Genomic DNA, 13,700 nt, shown 5'->3' on the forward strand with positions numbered 1-13,700 from the left:
CTCTGCTTCTGTGTGTGAAGCCCGTCGCGTTTCTGTTCGGTTGTCTTTGTGGATTTTAGAAGCATAATTTAACATTTATTTTTGAAAAAGGACAACTTTTTCCTTTTAAACCCTTTGACACCTGAGGATTGAACACAAAGTCTTCAACTGGAGCCGCTTTTCTCCTTCAGAATCTGCTGTTGACGGTTGAAAAGTTAAAGTAAATCAAAGAACATAAACACTCCGGTGTTAAAGGGTTAAATAACGACTGTTTTAAAACATAAATTCACAACTTTATTACCACAAGTTGTTGAATTTTTATCCATAACTACAACTTTTTTTCTGGTAATTTTATGCCTTTATTCTGGTTTATTTTTTATCTTTTATGGTGGCCATAAATTTTCTATCACAATGACTGATTCTAGGGCGAATTATTTCTATGTTTGGAATCAACGGGAAAAGGAGGAAACTCATGAATTGTTTGTCAGATTGGATTCCTTCATCTTTTCTCAGAGTTGTTTCCTCACAGCTCATGTTTTGTCTCTCTGCTCCCCGACGTCTGGATTCTTACAGAAAAGAGACTTTCAGGGATCGGCGTATTTATTTTCTAATGTTTTATTCTTTGCAGCAAATAAAGAATCTACAGCGGATCAGACAAGTTCAAACTTTGGACATTCATGGAAAAAATCCTTCATTAAAGTTCATGAATTGAGTCAAACGTGTCTTTAGTGTTCAGTAAAGAACAAAGTCAAAGTCGATCACACAAAAGGCCAAAATCCAAATCACACCTGAGGTCGCGGGCCGAACAGGATAAACAATTAACGAACACTCTAGAAATACATTTTAAAACTGTAACTGTTTAATATAATAATGAACTAGATATACAGCATTACCTGTGATAATACTAGTGTGAATACTGTAAACTGATTGTGGCCGCTAAAGATGCTGAAATTGGTAGTCAAAAACGCTGAAGAGTAAATGAGCATCAGATAACATCGGGACATTCATAACAATAACACTAAATGATCTGGAGGGCCGGATCCGGCCCCTGGGCCTTGACTTTGACACGTGATTTAGATGAACTCTCAGATCACATTCAGACCAAATCAATTGATCACAGATGCTTCACATATTATCTTTAAACCGTTCAAAATATTAAATATTTCACTTCACAGCACATGCAGAAACGTTTTTACAGCTGGATCCTCTTCAGGATCAGCATCCTTCGTCTGATTCTCTCCAAATCAAACATTTGATTAAACGGCCGAACAAAGAGTGCAAACTTTAATATTGAGCTTCCGTCTTTGACGTACGTGAGCACAGGCGTCTTCACAGTTTACTCCAGGATTTCCTGATGAAGTCAAACAGACTTTCATCTTTGTGTCTTCTCACCGCCGTGCAGAAGTTCTCCAGAAGTTCATACAGCTCACCTGTCGGAAACACGAAGTTAGTCGCTAAAACCAAGACGTTTTTTTCCTGTTCTCAGCTGGAAAATGACAGAATTTTGTGATGCAGCGCTTTAATCTAGAAGGTTTTCTGGTTAAAGGTGACCTTTGACCCCACCACAGCCGAGCGCTGCATTCGGTTCATCAGAGTTGATGGTTGAAATCACCTAAATCTGTCATTTCATTACAATGAAAGTGGAATCCCTTTTGGAGCACCCCAAGGTTCTGACTCAGGACCCCTGTGTTTACATACTTAAGCCCCTCCCCCCCACAAATCCACGACTGAATGTTCTTTATTTTTTCCCCTCAGAAAAACTATCATTTCAAACCTTTTTCTCGATGACCAAAAACAAAATCCTTCAACAGACTAAAGTCGCAGTCAAACACAAAATGGTAGAAATGGTTTTAAAAGATCAAATGATAAAATCATTTATTTTTTTGATAAAATCCAAAGATTTTGAGCCTAAATGAGACGTTTGTTCACCATCAGATTTTCATTTCCGTCTCCAGTAAGTCTCAGTTTATTTGCAGCTCAAAGTTCTTTCATGTCCAAAATGGAAATGACAACCAAACACACTGAAGAACCGCCACCTGGTGTAAGCCCCACCCACTGATTAAACTAATCTGAACGACTTCACAGAGAAGCTCCGCCTCCTAAAGTTAAGATGAAATCAGATGATCTCCAGTGGTCTTCAGTTTGTTTCTCTTTGCTGCAGGTGTGTTTCCGTCCAGGTGTTCTCCTTCCTGCTTTTAAAGGGTTACCAAACAGGGAAGTTGGAGGATGACTCCGCCCACAGGGGTGGGGCTAGGGAACAGGTCTGTTATCAGTACTGCAGATCATGACGTGAGACTTAAATGGTTTGATTCAACTGTAATACCTGGATTCAACCTGTAGGGGGAGCACACTGACAGTGTAAGAGTGTGTTGATTGAGGGTTTGGTTCCCCTTTAAAGCCCCACAGCTGAAGCTGAACTGTAGAAAAGTTTCTCACCAACTGTAAACCCCCTGGAGACCAGCAGCTGGTAGACGTCCAGCAGCTCTTTGGCCAGCTGATGGTCCTTGAAGGTGAAGAAAGCCAAACCTCTGCCGGCCTTCGCCGCCGCCATCAGCTGGATCATAGCTGAGAACCAGAACACAAACAGAACAAACCATATAGTGTATGTACATATAGAACATACACTACATATAGTACATATATAGAAAAATGATTTTTTTAATGATTTAAAAAGCAATTTGGCATGGCTTAATACTTTATTTTGTTTTCTTCCACGGCAAATAAGATTTTACCAACTTCCTGAAGTAAAAACCTCATTTTACAATGAATATGAAATGAAATGTGTTCTGATAGTAAAAACTTGGATGGCTTATGAAAAAATTATTAATTATCAATCAAATGCAATGCATTGTGGTCTATATTCCCCAATCCAATTGAGCTTCAGTGCAAACAGATTTCTCCAAGACTCTGCAAAATAGTGAGCCTCCTCTATAGTGAGTGTGGAGGGACAAAAACAACAGTTTGACTTCCTTCCTGCACCGACACCAGAAGATAAAAACTGCTTCAGAGAATCCCAGATTGTTGGAATGTTTCTGATGGAAGTAAAAACTTGATTTTTCCTGTCAAACCTTTGAGTTGTGGATCTCCGTTAAAAGCTCCGCAGCCCCATTTCCCCGTGGCGATGTCGGGCTCCTGCAGCTTATCGGAGCGCCTGAACCCGCAGTACGCCTTCAGGACGGACCAGAACACGAGTCAACACAAACGTCTCACAGCAAGGTCCTGTACTTACCATCAGGTAGAAAACTAATCAGTACGCCAGCAATTGTGGAAGTTCTCCCACTTCAAAAGATGAGAGTGGTCTGTAATTTTCATCATCAACTAGAGGAGATCTGTTGGAGGAATGGACCAAAACATCACCGCTCTAGAGGAGATCTGTTGGAGGAATGGACCAAAACATCACCGCTCTAGAGGAGATCTACAGGAGGAATGGACCAAAACATCACTGCTCTAGAGGAGATCTGATGGAGGAATGGACCAAAACATCACTGCTCTAGAGGAGATCTACATGGAGGAATGGACCAAAACATCACTGCTGTAGAGAAGATCTGATGGGGGAATGGACCAAAATACCAGCAACAGTTTGCGAAGACTTTCAGAAAATGTTTGACTGCTGTCATTGTCAATAAAGATTAAATAAAGTTTTGAGCTAAACTTTAATTATTGACCAAATACTTATTTCCCACCATCATTTACAAATAAATTCTTATTTTTTCATTTTTTCTGTCATAGCTGAGTTGATGAAAATTACAGACCTCTCTCATCTTTTCAAGGTGGAGAACCTGCACAGCTGGTGGCTGACTGAATACTTTTCCCTTCACTGTAGGATGAGGCCCCGCCCACAGCCTCACCTTGTTGAGCTCCCTCTCGATGGCCCTCATGTCGTACTGCTGCTTGGGGTCTTTGAAGTGCAGCGCGTCGATGGCGACGATCTGACACTTCAGCCGGCGCCACTTGTCCCTGCAGAGACCTGAACGGGTCAGAACCCGACAAACCTCCACTGAATGGTCAAACAGAGTGCTCTGACCTTTTCTGGGTGGCATCATAAGGCCCCACCCACTGGAAGCTGTCACTGTAACCCTCATAGATGCTGAACCGCCGCAAACCTGAAAACCAAAAGCCTCCGATCCGTCAAAGTCGCTCTGAACCAAGAAGAGGGTCATGACTCAGCAAATTCAGGAGAAAGACGAGATCCTGAAAATGATGAGTCAGCATTTTTATGGTCCTTCATTTTATTTAGTTTTATTTTCACAGATGAAAAACAATAAATGTAAACTCAGGTCATGTGATCATCAATGAAATGATAATCAGTTTTAACTTGATCAAAGTGATTATTTTCCAGCTTTTTATTTCGTTTTAAAAAATTAAAATCAGTAAAAAGTTTCATCCGATCATCTCCTCCCAGGATTCTGTTGGACTTTAAAGGTTCGTCCAGCAGCTGGAGATCAGCTGATCTGAAGACCAGAGATCTTCAATCTCATCTCGTATTTGTCAGAACATCTCCAGAATCGGGACCGATTGTTCTGAATCTCGGACTCTCACCTGTGATGATCAGACACTCGTTGTCGTCCAGTTCCTGCGTGAAGAGCCGCGACACGATCAGTTCAGGATACAGGAGGAACAGGATTTCCTCCTGGACCAGACCTGAGTCCAGAACCCCCCCGCCGATGACCTTGGCAGCGAAGTCCACCTGTGGACGCACAGGGACAGGTTCAGGTCTCGCCGGGCCCTCACGGCGCCCCGGACCTGAGCTCCTCACCTGCAGGAAGTCGGCCCCGTCGTCCTCAATGTGGCCTCTGGACGTGACGTGGAGTTTGCTCAGCGTCTCCGTGCAGCTGCAGAACCAACAACTCAGAGAACGGAAACGGTTCTGGAGCAGAACTCAGGTCTGGTGAAGGTCCACAGAAGAAACCAGCAGAGATGCTGGACGTGGAGGATTTTCTAACAGCACCTTCGAAGTGAAGGATTCTGGGGGCTGTGGGGGGTTTTGGCTGAGGTCATAATTCTGACCTGCAGGAGTATGGAGGGATTCTTGTGCCACATGGTGAGCAGAAGTCACAGTTTTGACATCAACATTTCTAAAAATGTAAGGTGTTCAGAATAAAAATTCATAGTTTGCAAATAAAATTATTTTAATTGCTTTCAAATACTTTTTTTGCTTTTAAAAATATTTTTGCGATTGCAGCAAGAAAACAAAACACAAATTTAAAGACAAGGCAAAAGTCAGATGAGGCAACACTGAACTAAAACGTTTGTGTTGCAACTGGAAAAATATATTTTGAAGGCAAAAAAAAAGTTTGCAAGCGCAAAAAAATGTTTTAAAGCAAAAACATTTTTTAAAGCAAAAAAAAGTTTGCAGATGCAAAATTATTTTTGAAAGCAAAAATAATTTTGCAAAAGCAAAAATAAGTTTGAAAACAAAAAAAAAGTTAGCTAATGGAAAAGAAAAAAAGTTTGCGACTGCAAAAATATTGTTGAAAGCAAAAATAAGTTTACAAACGCAAAAAAAATTGAAATAAAATAATAGTTTGCAAATGGAAAAATATTGTTCACTTTTAAAACTTACTTTACTTTACTTTTAAAATATTTTTGAAAGCAAGTATTAAATATGTTTACTGAAAAAATTTAATTTTTTATCTTTGTAATTTATAAAATTTTGATCTCAAAACTGTGACTTTTGCTGGAATTTGGTGGAACAAGAATGACTCCATACAGGAGCAGTTCTGGACCGATTCTTTAACTGTTCTTCTATGGAGCTAAATCGGGGCCAATCTGATTATCTTTATAAATGTCTTCATTTTGGGGCGTTAAATATCAATTTATTCATTATTGGTACTATCAAATATTATGTATTTAATTAAACTTCCTACCAAATATGAATATACCAGTATCCCTGCCTTATTGTGAGCAGTGTGCTTTACTTTTGTGTTCAGGTGACGAGATAACTGCAGCGTGTTACAGCGTAAACATGATCACCTTTTCCAGCAGGGCGTGTCTGCGTCTCTGAGGCATCGTCTCTCAAACGTCACCAGGCCGTTTGCTTCTGCTGAGTTCCACAAAAACAGGTTTATTCTGGTGTTTGTCACAAAGAGAGAAGCTGCCCTCCTACCTTTGTCTGTCCCCTCGTGCATCCTCTCATCCGTCACCACCCTAAAGTAGTGCATGATGGCCTTCAGCTTCTGGATCTTGCGATTCAGCGGCTTTCCGAACAAACTGGAGGAGAGAAGGCGTGAGCGGGTGGGACGCAGGCGGGAAGGTGACGCTGCGACAGTCTCACCTGGAGAAGTTGATGGAGGGGTAGCTGTGGTACTCTGCGGTGCGGTTGGAGGCGTTGCGGTGGGGAAAGGTGCAGAAAAAAGCGTTGGCCAGCAGGCAGGCGATCTGAACCCGAGACAGATAGATGGATGCATCGTGTCCTCGCTGCAGCAGAGGGATGGCCTGACCACACGGAACATCAGCAGGATGGGGTGAGCATCTCCAGGATGAGCATCTCCAGGGCTTTTTTACATTAAAAAACTATTTTTTTAAATTATTAGAATGTAATGCACCACTGCAACCACAAGATGTCAGTAATGGACCAAACTGTTTACCAGCGTCTATCCACAGGAGAGGAACACAGTTAAAGCAGAAAACAGCTCATGAAGATGTCACCTTTCTTTTTAAAATATTTTTTGTTGTTTTTCCAGTTTCTCTACATTCAGCAGCGAAAGCAAAAAATGTTGATCCTTTTGATAAAGAGAATAGATAAGGTTCAGGAATCCAAAGGGGTAAACAAATATTTCAAACATGTTTTGTAGAACAAAATCACATTTTTAAGTTCGACCCAAAGATGGTCTTTCTGATAAACAAATATAAAGAGATTTTCTGTTTCTAAAGCAAGGACTGACTGCACTTCTGAACTCCGACCACTAGTTGGCGATAAATACCAACTGTTTGATTTTACTCATACAAGTTTAATTATTTAGCCTAAGTCAGAGATTTGTATGGTCACCTCGAGGGATGTCATGAAAATGGAGCGTACCATTGTCGTACGTGTAGTACGTGTATCGTAAAGAGTTGGTACGGATAATGGAAGTTACACGCGTTTGTAGCTTAGGGGTGATGTTGTCATACAGTGTCTTTATGTCACATTCAGGTTCAGGGGGGTCAAACTCAATCACAAACATTTGTTGACACTCTAAAACTATATTTTTAAAATAAAAAAAACGTAACTTTTTAACATAATTATGAACTAGATTTATAGCATTACCTGTGATAATGCTAGTGTGAATAATGGAAGCTGAATTTGGGAGCTGATAGATGAAGATGCTGAAATTAATAGCTAAAAATTCTGAAGCTGATAGCCAGTTAAAATATTGGTAAATGCCAAATTAGCCTAAAAAACAAAAACAAAAAAAAAACAAAAAACCCCAAAAAACTTAGGTTAGCTAAAACAGCTAACATGTAGCTGAAATATTAGCTAAACTTTAAAATAGCCTAAAAAACAGATAAAACTAAAATTATTCAAAAAAGCTAGAGTGTAAATATTAGCTAAACTCCAAAACAGACTAAGAAACTAAAGAAAAAAAGCCTAAATTAGCAAAAATTATACAAGTTAGAAATGAGCTCAAGATAACATCGGGTCATCAATAACAATAAAATAAAATGATCTGGAGGGCCGGATAGAGTTACCTGGAGGGCCGGATCCGGCCCCCGGGCCTTGACTTCGACACATGCTCTAGTTTTTAGTATTGGCTCTGTGTGCGTGCACGGGTACGACACGTGATACACAAGTGTCCGTAGGACGTCCACACAAACTGCACTCTGTCTCATTTCTAACATTCAGGCTGCAGCAAGGAGCGCGCACGTGTCACACGAACAGCACTAACAGGATCCTTGTTCAGTCTGCAGGATTTGGGGGCGGAGCTAAAGAGGGAAAAATCTGAACGACACACCTGCATCTCACCTACTTCCCTCTTAGTTACTCCTGTGTGTTGTGGAAGTGTTCACTGCGACCTGTGGCCTGCAGCACGCCCATAGATAAACATGAACATTTTCTCTCTACATGTTCACTGAGTGATCTATGACCTTCATTTTTCCTGTAGGTCACCTGTGTAAAGGTTGGACCTTTTTTCACCGTCACACAGCTCGTTTCCACCTCAAGAACGGTTGGGAGTAACCCTTCACATGAACGTTGTTTTTAGTCAGATTTACTGTTTGAGTCTGATGGAGCAGTTTGTAAAAAAGCTAAAGCTAAATCCACAGACTCAAGCGCTGGTTTCCTGTCGTACCTTCTGAACCTCATCAGGAAGCTTCAAGGCCAAAGCGGCGATCTTTGGAAACAGTTTGTGCAGGTCGTTTTCTGAGGGAGGGGTCGTCTGAAAGACAGAAACGAAGAGTTCAGCATTAAAAAAAAAAAAAAACATTGCGTTCTTTTAGGACTGTTCCGGCCCCCGGGCCTTGACTTTGACACGTGTTTTAGGGAAAGTCTGACCTTAACTAAGGAGAAGAGGGCATCAAACGTCCACCTACTCTGGTACTTGGGGTTGAAGTGGCCGATGGCGTTCTGGACAGAAGCAGCAGTTTTGACAGTGAGGGGTAAACACTTCATCAAAAGGAGGAAACCATTTTTTGGTTAAGGGACACAAACGTACCGCCACGTCTTTGACGTCCGCTTCTTTCTGACGGGCGAGACCAGACAGATGCTTGGAGATCTGCTTCCATTTGGGACCCTGGTTCGGTGCAATTTGATTCCTCACCTACAACAAACTCAGCTTCAGAGTGTGTGACATTCGGTGGAGGGGGAATGACGGTGCGGGCTTGTTCTTCAGGCCCCTTAGATCCAGGGAAAAGGCCCACTCCAAACAATTCCATGGTCTCGACCTCGAGGGAACAGTTTGGAGCGGGCCTTCCTCTTCCAACTGTGATCTGAACACAAAGCGAGGTCCATAAAGACATGGAGGACAGAGTCGGAACTGGACTGCAGAGTCCTGAACCCCATAGAACACCTTTGGGATGAATTAGAGCAGACACTGAGAGTCAGACCTTCTCCACCAACATCAGTGTGACCTGACCAATGCTCTTTGGGAAGAATGATCCTAGAAACGCATTCCTCAACCAGTTGAAACTGGAATATCTGCAAACTGTGTGTTAGGAATGGGAAGAAACTTCAGTTCAGATGTGAGTCAAGGCAGGTGAGCCAACGATTATAGTGCACTTCCTGTTTGGAAGGCCAGGGGCTCCAGTTTTCTTATAGAGTTAGTGGTTTGGATCAACTAAGAATCCAACGATGTCAACTTTACTAGAATCTGACTCCATATAATATAAAGTAACGACTAATCGACTATTAAATTAGTCGTCGACCATTTTAAAAGTTGATCAGTCGATTAATCGTGGCAGCCCTAGAGGCGTGACTGAATCGTTACCTCCCTAACACCAACACATTCTCATCTCCAACTCATCACATATTGATGTTTGGTGAAGAACCCTCCACATCAAAAATGTGGCCCTAAACGGGTCCGTTCCATTTTTTTACAGACTTACATCCAACGGGGTCCAGAAATGGTACCAATCGGTTCTGCTCGACGGGTCCATTTTATAATGGAAACCACAAATGATTATTTTGATGGTCGTCGAATCACTGATGATTTTTTCTGATTACTCGACTCATCGGGTCATGAGCTAAGTGGATGTAAAACACACTTCTTAACTGAACCGTCCATCGTTCTGGACTCGTATTAACGTGAAACATGTCATAAAACTCTCATAACTGCGAATTAAAGAATGTAAAGCAGCTTTACGTCGCAAAGCCAGAAGACTCAGTTTCTTTGTGAAGAATCTCTTTTTAATTTGTCTTTATTTACAATTAAATACGGTTTTTGTGTCCACACTGACGAGGCAACACCTATGAAATCGTCTCAGGCTATTTTATGACATATTTGGGATAATAATTGATCAAATTATCTTAGAAACGATATAAACGATAGAAGAGAAATGGACGATAGACACTTTCTATTGCTCAGAACTACTGTGTTCATTTTCTCACACTCGTGTTGAAATTAATGAGGTGTTGCTGAGAACTCCAGATTGGTCTCATGTAGTGTCTATGTTATTTACAAAGGTGTCTTTGTTATGCTAGCTTTATTCCTTTGAGTTTGTATGCCAGGAGAAGAACGTTAGGTAAGTAACAAGTAGTGAACTAGTAATACGGTTTTTTCTTACAGAGTTTGGCATCTTCACGTGGTTACTGTCCCAAGCATCCTTTCCTTTGATAGGAACTAGGCGGTGACTGTTATAGAGGATCCCCACCTAGAAGACAAGCAGAGCAGTGAAGGTGGGGCTTCAGACTCATGAGCTGCTCAGGTAAGGACAGGTGAGGGCTCCTCACATCCACCAGGACGGCGTGCATCCTATCAAACTTCAGGTAACCCAGGTTCTCCTCACAGTCTGAGAGTTTCTTCAGGTCGTCCAGCTTCCAGCATGAAGGATGCTCCTCTCCTCCCATCCCGCGTTGGATCTCCGGGTACCCCGCAGATCCACTGGCGTGCCCCGACGGGTTCGTCCGGCCCCCATCCGGGTCAAACCCAGCTATCGCTGAGATGTTTCCACTCCCATCCTTGTGGGCGGAGCCTTTCCTGTCTTCTTCTGAGCCACCGTCAGCCATCATCAGGCTTCTCTTCTCATCCTTGTGGGCGGAGCATGTCCCTCTGTGGTCATCAGGCTCTGGCTTCATATTGTTGTTCTCAGGGAGGTCGGGTTGGAGAACCGAACGTACGTTCCTGCTGTCATTTTTATGGTTTCCTTTCGACATCTCTGTGTGGAGATTCACAAAAACAGCAGGTCATCAGACAGGAAGTGTTCACAAGTTACAGTCAAGAGCGGGAAACTGCAGAAACCAAACACAACCCCTTCAGGGGTTCTCTGATTCTGTTCTCGGGACGTTTGTGGTGAGAAGCCGGATGCCGATCCGGTTTTGTTTAGTGGAAAAGACCCTCGCCTCTGGTGTCGAACAGAAAACAAGATGTCTATCACATGGAGACAAATCCATCGCGTTCTGACGTTTGGAGGGAAAAGGTGTAAGGGAGGGGCGTGTTGTTACTATGACAACCACATGAATTCCCTGCATTAGTGCTGCCTCAAACCGTTATCAGGTCACGCCCAAAGAGGATGTGAAGCACACATCTTAACAATCATGAGCTTTAAACTACAAACTAGATACAGTGGGAATGCTGTGAGCTGAATTTGGCCGCTGAACATGCTAGTGCTGCTGGCTGAGAACGATTAAATCGATAGCATAAAACGCGGAGGCTGATGGCCAAAATATTAGTTAAATGCCAAATTAGCCAAAACCCCAAAAAATCCTAAATTACCAAAAACAGCTAGCATGTAGCTAAAATATTAACTAAGCTAAAAATTAGCCTAACAAAAACAAAAAAGCCAAATTTTGCCAAAATAGCTAGCATGCAGCTGAAATATTAGCTAAACTCTAAATTAGCCTAAAAAAATGAAAAAAATCCTAAATTTACCAAGATAGCTAGCATGTAGCTGAAATTAGCTGAACGCCAGAAAAGCCTAAAAATCCTTAATACCAGAATAGTCCAAAAAGCTAGCATGATCATAAATTTCAAAGTTACTACACTCTGACTCCATATAATATAAAGTAACGACTAATCGACACATCTTAACCATTATTAGCTTTAAAGTAATTAAAAATAAAGACAAATAGGATGTAAGTTTATTAAGCTTTTAACGAATCATGCAGCTTCTGTTTTTTTCAACTCTTTTTTTACGTTTTCAAATTTGAAAATTTCAGTTTCCAAACTTTTGGCCCCATTGTGGCGCGTTGGGGCGGGGCTAACACAAAGGACCAATCAAAATCGATGAGGGTGGTAACGTCAGTCCCGGTGCGTTCACTGACTCTAAGAACTGGGATAATTACGGTCAGGAAATGTCTGTCTTGTCTGTACTGTCATAGTCTGAAGTTGTCCTAAAACGGGTGTAAAAATCAGAGTTTTATCGCGTCCAAAACGCTGTTGTAGCCGTTCAATTCAAAGCGCCATCTTACTGATAAATATGGGCGATCTGCAAAAAAAAAGGTTTGAAATTGAAATTTTGAGTTTTGAAAGTTAAAAATCAGAACAATTGAAGCTTAAAAAAAATAACACTTATTTTAGAATAGCAAAAAGTTTTGGACATTTTACTTTTTTTTTGGCCAAACACTAAAATTACTTTCAATTTGTTTTATCTGGGGGGGGGTAAATAATATTGGCCTCAAAAGAGCTCCACATAAATCAGGTAAAAATATCCAAACAATACACAATAAAAACTTCTATTCTGCCTTTTCTCTACATTTCCGCCTATGTTTTATTTGATAAAAGCCTCGCGGGTTTCTGACCAAAGGTTGTTTCTGCGGAAATGACATTCGGTTTCACATAAAGTGGATGTTTTTAAACTCACCTTTCACCAAAGACAGGCGGGATTGAGCTCAGAACAAGTCGCGTTTCTGTGTTTTTCTCTTGTTTTCATGGATAGAAACGAAGGTTCATGAAGCAAACTTCACTTTCTCTTTCAAGTCAAACCGAAAGTCTGCTGCGCATGCGCACTTCCGCTCAGCCCTCGAGAACTGTCAGGAAATCTCCCGCTCTTCAGCTGACACTGGATCCGATTCTGGTGTCTTTTGAAAATAGTATTTTGTGGCTTTATGGTAAAATTCTGTCGCGTGACAGTAAGGGGGCGGGCGCGGGAGCGCGCACGGCCTGGAAACGATTTTCCGCTCTTCTCCGCTGGGGGGCGCGCTTCTTCCGCCGCGAGGAGGACAGATCACGACAGGGGCTTTATTGTCTTCTCTTTTTAACTGACAGAATTCATAATGACAGTTTTTCCTTTAAGAACATTGAAATCTGGAAAATAAAAAATAAAAAGATTTTTATTGTTATTATTTTATTATTAATTATTAGTTTAGCAGTTTTTCTTAAGATGTATATATATATTTATAAGACCTGTGAAAATTAACACATTAACGCATGTGATTAATAAAAAAAACAGTTCAGGCTTCCATGGCGAGCGTTAAAGCACTTTGTCAGGTATTACCGCACTTAAACCATGGTTATTTACAAAAAAGTAAACATTTGATTGGCTTTTAGTACTTTAATGTTGTTATTTTTTGGTACAGATCGCTTTTTCAAAAGAAATCGACTATTTGATTCGCTGAGCCTCGACTTTCTTGAATTAATACTGCAGACGTAAAGCCTTTAGAGTTCTGCTTATCTTACTGTTGATGTGTTTTGAACACAAATGACATTTTTTAATTTAACACTTGATAACTTGAAAATTTCAGAGAATTGGTTGATTTTTGTTCTAAATCTGCATATTGTCATATAAAATGTACCTAGGAGAACATTGTAAATAATTCTGATTAATCACAACGCAAAGGTTTGATTAATCGGTGTATATTTTTCAATTAATTGACAGCACAAATATAAAAAATGATGTTCTAAATGCATTTTGAGTGATCTTATGTTGTGATTATTTGCAGATACATGTTTGTCAAATAATGTAATAAAAAATTCCAATTAATCACGATTCATTTTTTCCCCAGGTATGCAATTAGTTAATTTTTTTTCAATCGACTCCCAGCACTAATATATATATATATATATATATATATATTGTTTTCTATCATAAATGTTTTCTGAAAGAGACGCCACATTTTTTTGCATTTCATTTCAAAAAACATAATTTATATG

The 13,700-nt window shown here is 40.8% G+C and overlaps 1 protein-coding gene across 4 annotated transcripts; it reads right to left on the reverse strand.

Moving 5' to 3' along the window:
• Positions 1-578: 578 nt before the first annotated feature.
• pargl (poly (ADP-ribose) glycohydrolase, like) lies at positions 579-12,781 on the reverse strand. Of its 4 annotated transcripts, none has more exons than XM_024299300.2 (16): positions 12,412-12,779; positions 10,343-10,767; positions 10,177-10,263; positions 8,610-8,714; positions 8,450-8,521; positions 8,247-8,333; positions 6,254-6,414; positions 6,086-6,189; positions 5,953-6,019; positions 4,736-4,811; positions 4,519-4,666; positions 4,004-4,082; positions 3,828-3,936; positions 3,048-3,147; positions 2,416-2,544; positions 579-1,409 (listed from the first exon to the last, which is right to left on the reverse strand). In XM_024299300.2, the coding sequence occupies exons 2-16, from the start codon at positions 10,763-10,765 to the stop codon at positions 1,309-1,311; spliced, it is 1,848 nt and encodes a 615-aa protein (XP_024155068.1). In that variant the 5' UTR covers positions 10,766-10,767; positions 12,412-12,779; the 3' UTR covers positions 579-1,308. The 4 variants fall into 4 exon arrangements, with proteins under 4 accessions (XP_024155068.1, XP_024155067.1, XP_036070387.1 ...); XM_024299299.2 differs by having other exon boundaries at positions 5,953-6,022; positions 12,412-12,778; XM_036214494.1 differs by lacking the exons at positions 579-1,409; positions 3,048-3,147 and having other exon boundaries at positions 2,417-2,544; positions 5,953-6,022; positions 12,412-12,780.
• Between the last annotated feature and the right edge of the window lie 919 nt (positions 12,782-13,700).

This window comes from Oryzias melastigma, linkage group LG12, assembly GCF_002922805.2.
Source record: "Oryzias melastigma strain HK-1 linkage group LG12, ASM292280v2, whole genome shotgun sequence".
Taxonomy (NCBI): Eukaryota; Metazoa; Chordata; class Actinopteri; order Beloniformes; family Adrianichthyidae; genus Oryzias; species Oryzias melastigma.

What these genes read in the sequence shown, in the direction of transcription:
- pargl (XM_024299299.2), bottom strand. Translation starts at nt 10,765, where the DNA reads ATGTCGAAAGGAAACCATAAAAATGACAGCAGGAACGTACGTTCGGTT. An exon ending in ACGGGGCCGACTTCCTGCAG is followed by an intron (nt 4,667 to 4,735) that starts GTGAGGAGCTCA and finishes GTGCGTCCACAG; the next exon opens with GTGGACTTCGCTGCCAAGGT. An exon ending in TCGAGAGGGAGCTCAACAAG is followed by an intron (nt 3,148 to 3,827) that starts GTGAGGCTGTGG and finishes TCCGTCCTGAAG; the next exon opens with GCGTACTGCGGGTTCAGGCG.